The sequence below is a fragment of the Astatotilapia calliptera genome, chromosome 1 (assembly GCF_964374335.1).
Source record: "Astatotilapia calliptera chromosome 1, fAstCal68.1, whole genome shotgun sequence".
Classification (NCBI taxonomy): Eukaryota; Metazoa; Chordata; class Actinopteri; order Cichliformes; family Cichlidae; genus Astatotilapia; species Astatotilapia calliptera.
Genome location: NC_137422.1, coordinates 2,318,050 through 2,324,711, shown reverse-complemented (window position 1 = coordinate 2,324,711; position 6,662 = coordinate 2,318,050). Strand labels below are relative to the sequence as shown.

General features: G+C 42.2%; 1 protein-coding gene across 3 annotated transcripts; it reads right to left on the bottom strand.

Moving 5' to 3' along the window:
* Window positions 1-2,470: 2,470 nt before the first annotated feature.
* LOC113036553 (uncharacterized) lies at window positions 2,471-6,014 on the bottom strand. 3 transcript variants are annotated; one of them, XM_080301209.1, is made up of 3 exons: window positions 5,282-6,014; window positions 4,238-4,282; window positions 2,471-4,145 (listed from the first exon to the last, which is right to left on the bottom strand). In XM_080301209.1, exons 2-3 carry the CDS (start codon window positions 4,275-4,277, stop codon window positions 3,307-3,309), a joined length of 879 nt encoding a protein of 292 aa, XP_080157335.1. In that variant the 5' UTR covers window positions 4,278-4,282; window positions 5,282-6,014; the 3' UTR covers window positions 2,471-3,306. The 3 variants fall into 3 exon arrangements, with proteins under 3 accessions (XP_080157335.1, XP_080157342.1, XP_080157339.1); XM_080301216.1 differs by lacking the exon at window positions 5,282-6,014 and adding an exon at window positions 4,808-5,094; XM_080301213.1 differs by lacking the exon at window positions 5,282-6,014 and having other exon boundaries at window positions 4,238-4,393.
* Between the last annotated feature and the right edge of the window lie 648 nt (window positions 6,015-6,662).

The window sequence follows — 6,662 nt, the reverse complement described above, 5'->3', positions numbered from 1 at the left end:
AACCTGCAACAAGGTGAGTAATGTTTGAGGTCCAAAAGAAATCAACACAGACATTTTTACAGTGCTTTTCTACTCTACCTGAACATTCAAAGCGCTCTATACAGGTTGCCTCATTCACACCTGTTCATAGAAGCCCTTTTTCTGTGCTTTCTATCTAACATTCACACACATTCATACTCTGATGAATGCATCAGAGAGTGACTTGGGGTTAATGTCTTGCCCAAGGACAGTTAGCATGCAGTCTGGAGCAGCCAGGGATCGACCCAAAAACCATCTGATTAGTAGATGACCTGCTCCACCTCCTGAGCCACAGCCGCCCCTTTTAGAGGTAAAGAATGATTTAGAAAGTAAGTACAGTAATTTTTTGAGGTGATTTGATTTAAAAAAAAATCATTTTTGCTTCTAATTACATAATTAAGGTGTAATTACATCTTCCAACAAATTGATACATAAACGTATCATTTATCTACTAAAAATACATAGGAGCTGGCGTCATGTTGTGGAAGCTGCCATCTTGCCCCACCATCATACACTGGCTGAGATGGGCATCGCTGCTGCGCCTTTTCATGTTTTATGTAAGTGGATTTATACATTACTTTGAATTTAAAGATGTCAAATAGCTCTTTCACACTACATTTGACCATTTCACATTTGTACATGTATATTTTGGTGATCTCTTTCTCAGTATGTTTTTCTTCTTATGGAAATAAGCTAAGATTAAACTGGTTAATGTTAGGCTCCAGTGTCCTAAAAAAATCACACCTTTCCCCTGATAAACAAATTGATTGGATTCTCACATTGTGTGGGAATTGATTATCAATTACAACTTCAATAAGCCACTTCAAAGAAAGTTTCACCTGCGTGGGCAGCAACAGAAAGTCCAGATGTGGAAACAGGTTTCCACATTAAAATATTGATATTTTAATCATTTTGGGTGAAATTGTAGTTTTTCATTAACAGGAACACAGTGGAAAGAAACTATCATTCAGATTGTCTACATTGGAAAGAACTACTCCCTCTTCCGCCTTTTATAGTCATGTGTGAAACACGGCTGTATAAATGTGTGGCAGCCTGTGGCGCGCGCACTCACAACAATGGCTGAGCGTAACTGGAGTCATGTGCGCACGTATTTTACATCCACAAACAGCCGAGACGTGGTTTGCGATACATGTGGCAAGAAAGTGAGGTGTTGTGGCAACACCACTAACCTCGTCAAACACCTCAGAGTAAATCATATCACAGAATATGACGAGCTTACGTTGAGGCGAACTGAAGAGGAGGAGAAGGACGGGTGCTGCTAGGGTGAGACAGACGTCTCTCAGGGAGTCCTTTAGTGCTGCAGGCAGGCAAGGTGTTCACATAGTGCACAACTTCAGGTTTGTATTTCTATATGATGAACTCTGCATTATTACGTGATAAGAACAAGTAATCTGATGTCCTGTAATGATTATGACGCTATAATTTGAGATACAATAAAAGAGTAAAGTTTTTGTACAAAGTATCGGATCAGCATCATCGATACCACCCTGAATTTTACTTGGTATCGGATCGGAAAGGAAATCAGTGGTATCACACATCACTAGTGATCAAACGTCAGGCCAAGCTGGAACTGATTCCTGTCTTCTGTGACTTCTACAACACTGTCCAATAGAGACACAAGAATGAAATGCAGCGTCATTAAAAACAGTGACGATCTTTATTTAAAAATGTAATATATTTACATCTGAATAAACTTTTAGGCATTACGCTGACGGACGGATGGATGGACCATGAATGCTTCCTCATCCTTCTTGTCATGCACCATGGAAGTGTCTGAGGGGCTTTTCCACTTGGAATCGGGATACTGTGTCCACACTTCAGAGGTGGAGTTTCCAGCATCTCACCTGGGCCTCATCTGCAAACAATCAGCAGGAGGGCTTCTTAAACCAGCGCTGCCTGCTACTCCTCGCCAGTTTGTTCTGCCATCTCCAGTGGTAACTAGGCTTCCCCTCTGCTCCAGTTCTGGCATGCTGCTTCCCTGTGTTCCCCCTTGTTTTCCCTGTGTTTAGGTCTCCTCTGCCAACATACTCATCCTACCCTCAAACTCCCTTACCCGTCCAGCAACTTCTTCTCCCTCTGTTGCAGAATTCCCGTTGGATTGTTCCCATCAGGAGCCAGGTGTTCAGTCTCTCGATAGCTTTTCCTCTGGTTCCTGCTCTCTGCTGACACTCCTAGCTCGAGCCACGTTCTCCATTCCCTCTCTTTAAACAAAGTCTCATAAATAGTTTAACCCTGTGCATTGAATCTGCATTTGGGTCTAAGCTTTCTATGGAGGCAAGAAATCATCACAGTGACATCTATTCAATTTTTAATTCAATTTTAATAATAATAATAATAATGATGCATTTATAGCACTTTTCGGGACCCCTCAAAGCGCTTTACAATTTTATTTATAGAGCGCCAAATGACAGCAACAGTCACTTCAAGGCGCTTTATATTGTAAGGTATACTTACAAAGAAAGCCCCAACAATCATATGACCCCCTATGAGCAAGCACTTTGGCGACAGTGGGAAGGAAAAACTCCCTTTTAACAGGAAGAAACCTCCGGCAGAACCAGGCTCAGGGAGGGGCGGCCATCTGCTGCGACCGGTTGGGGAGGGGCAAGGAAAACAGGATAAAGACATGCTGTGGAAGAGAACCAGAGGTTAATAACAAGTACCATTCAGTGCAGAGAGGTCTATTAAACATAGTGGGTGAAGAAGAAGCACCCAGTGCATCATGGGAATCCCCCAGCAGCCTAATGCTGGGCATACACTGTGCGATTTTTGGCCCATTTTGAGCCGATTTTTCAGTCGTGCGACCGTTTTGGAGGTCGTCCCGAGTTTGGCCTTGATCGTGTGTCGTGCATCGTCTACATAACGAGGGTAACGGGGTAACGAGAAGCGATTAAAACCTCACGACCAGCTCCCGATTGATGATCGGGAGCTGGTCGTAAGAAATCGTAAGAAAATCAAACCTGTTTGAAATCCTGTGGGTCGTCCTGAGGGTGTCACCACAGCGTCTCACACCGCGCACGCGCAAACGCAGAAATGAGAGCGAAGAGACGGAGTAGAACAGCGGTGCGGCGTGTGACCGGGACACAAGCGATGGAGGCACAAACTTCTCACCCCTGCGAGTCAAGCGTACAGTTTGAGCAGGAGCTGAATAACGCGACTGAAAGAAATCGCACAGTGTTTGCCCAGCTTATTGCAGCATGGAGGATTCAGGGTCACCTGAGTAGGCCATAGCCTACTAAAAGGATACTGAAGAAACCTGTCGAAATAGTGTTAGTCTTCATCACTGCTGCTGCTGGACTCATTTGAACACCTCTGAAATTTGCATGCCGGCAAGTATTCCTCTTCTTCCTCAAAGTCCTCTCGGGAACGCTTCCTCGAGCCTCCAGCTTCATGGTTGTCAAGCTCTTCGTGCGCATCTTCAAAAAGTCCATCACTGCTGCTCTCAGAGTGGTCGCACACAGTTGAGCTGGTCCCCGAATCAGAGTTTGCAAGCCTGGATTTTTTGCTATTACGACCTTCTTCGTCAACATCTTCCTCTCTGGACCTTTTCGTGGATCCACCAGGCTGCGGTGCTTCTTCTGTTACCTGCTGATTGATGTCCTCATCGGCAATATTACCAACATGAGGACAGCCCTCGCTATCAGTGTCAGAGGCAGAGAAGAAGTCAGAGTCATCATCGCTCCATCTGATTCTTTTGTTTGGTTCCACATCTTCTTCATCCAGCTCTCTAGACCTCCTCCTGGAAACACCTGGCTGAGGGTCCTCTTCTGGGATGTACTGGTGAACATCTACACGGTCTTCAAATGCCTCCTCATTTTCAATGCCACCAACAACCACAGCATTACGATCCTGGTGCTGTTCATTGTTGTCAGCATTGGCATTATTGTCCCTCACATTAATATTTTGAGCGTTGACATTGTTGTCATCGTCATCGTCATCGCTACCGTAGAAGTCATCATATTGTCCCAGTGCTGAAGCTATTAGCTCATGCAGAAACCAACGAATATCACGGAGAGCGAGATACAGATTGTTCACGAAGCCTCCATTAACTGGTTCATTAGCAGGTTGCTGATCTCCATTTGCAAACCTTTGTGGGTTAACCTGTTGGCCTGCAAGATCATTAAATCTTTTAATTAACATCCACAACTATCTGCTGAAAATCAGTTTTTCATCAATTTCTAGACTGAGCACATGTGCTTACCGTTTTGGTTATTTTGTGGTCCGTCTCCACTTGCACTCATTTTGACTACAAGGAACACAAAACAACAATGATCAGTAAACCTCAACTAAGAATCTTCAGAGAATTTGCTTTTTTTGTGATGACTTTAGGCTGCGTCCGAACGTACACGCCTATGTTTGAAAACGCACGTTTTCCTTTTTCGTTTAAAAGAAATCCAGTCCACATGTGCAGTTTTGAAAAAACATCTCCTTCCACATCTAAACGCTAAAAACAAAGTGAAACGCTGTCAAGAACACGCCAAATCTTACAGCATACATAAATGTCATTTTTTTAAAATGACATTTATTCCAAACCGACGTCAGGATTTGGGTTGGGAGAGCGTCTGTGTTGAATGTAGAAGCCACGTCTGATGCCTCTGTGTTTCTAAATGGAGGCACAGTAACTGTGTGTGTATATGTAAGTGTGTCAAAACTGCAGATACTAAGATGAACAGACACAGTATGTTGTCTACAGCTGCCATTGTAGAAACTGATCTCATGTAAACACTAACGTGGCCACAGCGTCAACAGCGGCGCACACTTTTGACATTACCTGAGTAAATGTCCGTTTTCCTCGTCCACACCTAAACACAAAAACGTCGTTTTTAAAAATCTCACCTTTCAGTGACTCAATCTGCTGTTTAGGTGTGGAAGAAAGGCCCAAATGCAGAGACAAAGCTGCGCTTTCAGAAATGTGGACGCAGCCTCAGGTTCTCAGAAATTCTAATAGTTTGTTTGAGAACAAGACTTAAGTCTTCTCTATTTTCCTAAATGAACAAAATAGTCTCAGAAATAATCGTGTTAAAAAGAGCTTCTGTCACTCTGAGATATGATTAAGAACATTTTCTCATTTATGTACATTTGTTTTCCTGAATAATAGATCCACATCATCCTCTCTATGATGGAAAATATAGTCTAGTCTTGCACAATGTAAAGTACATAAATACTGTCCTGGCAGGCAGGAAAATCAGGCATTTATATATTTAAGTAAATGCTCTTAAGTTTATAAAGTGAAATTTGAGCTTACTTGAGTTCTTGGTAAATTACAGAGCAGTTAATCCTCAGGGAAACGTCGAAATGTCACTAAATAGTGGTCTGCTTTCATACGGTTGCAGTGTCTCTTCAGTTTTGTGTTCATATGCTGATGTTTTCATTCAAAACATGCTTAAATGCTGTGATGTCACTTTAGCAGCAAAGACTGTGGAATGTGCAGAGATTCTTTTTACATTTGCTCAGAGTTTGATATCTTTTAAATGGAGACAAAACAAAACAGACAGAAGTGAATCTAAAAGACTAAAGCAGTCAAAGTGTTATTATTTTCATTTATTCTGATAGTTCCTGTAAAGTTCTACTCTAAGAGATTCATCTCGGCCTTCATGCAGGATTAAAGCTCAAGAATGAGGACACACACACAAAATATAAAACATTTCTTTATGGTTGTTAGGCAAAGTTATCAAGCATATATCCACTAATATGCTCTCATTCTTGCTCTGCTCCCTAATTTTTCCCTGGAGGCATCGCTATGGCAACAAAACAACAAGCTGTTTCCAGAGCTTAATATTGAACAGGTCTTTGTTATAAACTTTATTTGTACAAATGTGTGATGTTGATGTGCACAACGTGGGATTTAGACCTCGGAGGGTTAATCAACAAATCACGAAAAATTAGCTTTAAATTTGTGTTCATGACGGTGCAGATTTCTGACATTTTGTGTACTTTAAGCATTTAACAATTTGTTTTCTAATAAAAACGGTGTGAAACTCAAGTTAGACCTGTGTTTGTAAATGAACCGCCCCATGTTGTGTAGCTTTCTGGATTTTATACTTGTTGGGCTACATATTTATTTACTATACAGTAGATAGAATCTAAACTCACATGTTTTGTGTAAGTAAATAGTTTAATCATGTGGGCTACAGACAGTAATCAAGCTATGGACTATATTGATATGAGAAACGTGCACACTTACTGCATTTGAATCATTTTAACCATATGTAACCAGCTGCATGTCATGGTCCCGGGACTTCTACCTGGTTTTTTGTGTGTCTTGTATTGTTGTTGTTTGATGTCAGTTTTAGGGTCCCTCGGTTGTTCTGTTAAGATGTTGCTTATTTGATTTCCCCTCGTGACTTCACCCCCTGTGTGTCCCCTCTGTGTATCTGCCAGTCCCCATGCCTCGTTTCTCCTCCTTGTGTTTTATTCCATGTTTTCCCAGCCCGCTATGTCTGTGACCTCCATATTACTTTGTGCAGCTACGTATCATAAAGGTGCCTGTTATCCTGCTGCGACGTGTCTGTGGACTTGCTTTCCACGGATTTTTCCTCTTTTGATTTGGCCTCACCTGTGGTTCTCAGCATCCTTTCATAGCAGGTGTCCTGCCCTTGGTCCAAGGTGCGCCCCTGCAGTGTTGA

Bases quoted from the DNA above. Each gene is read 5' to 3' on its own strand.
- LOC113036553 (XM_080301209.1), bottom strand. From the start codon at position 4,277: ATGAGTGCAAGTGGAGACGGACCACAAAATAACCAAAACG. The intron at 4,146-4,237 runs GTAAGCACATGT...ATGATCTTGCAG, and splicing joins ACCACAAAATAACCAAAACG to GCCAACAGGTTAACCCACAA.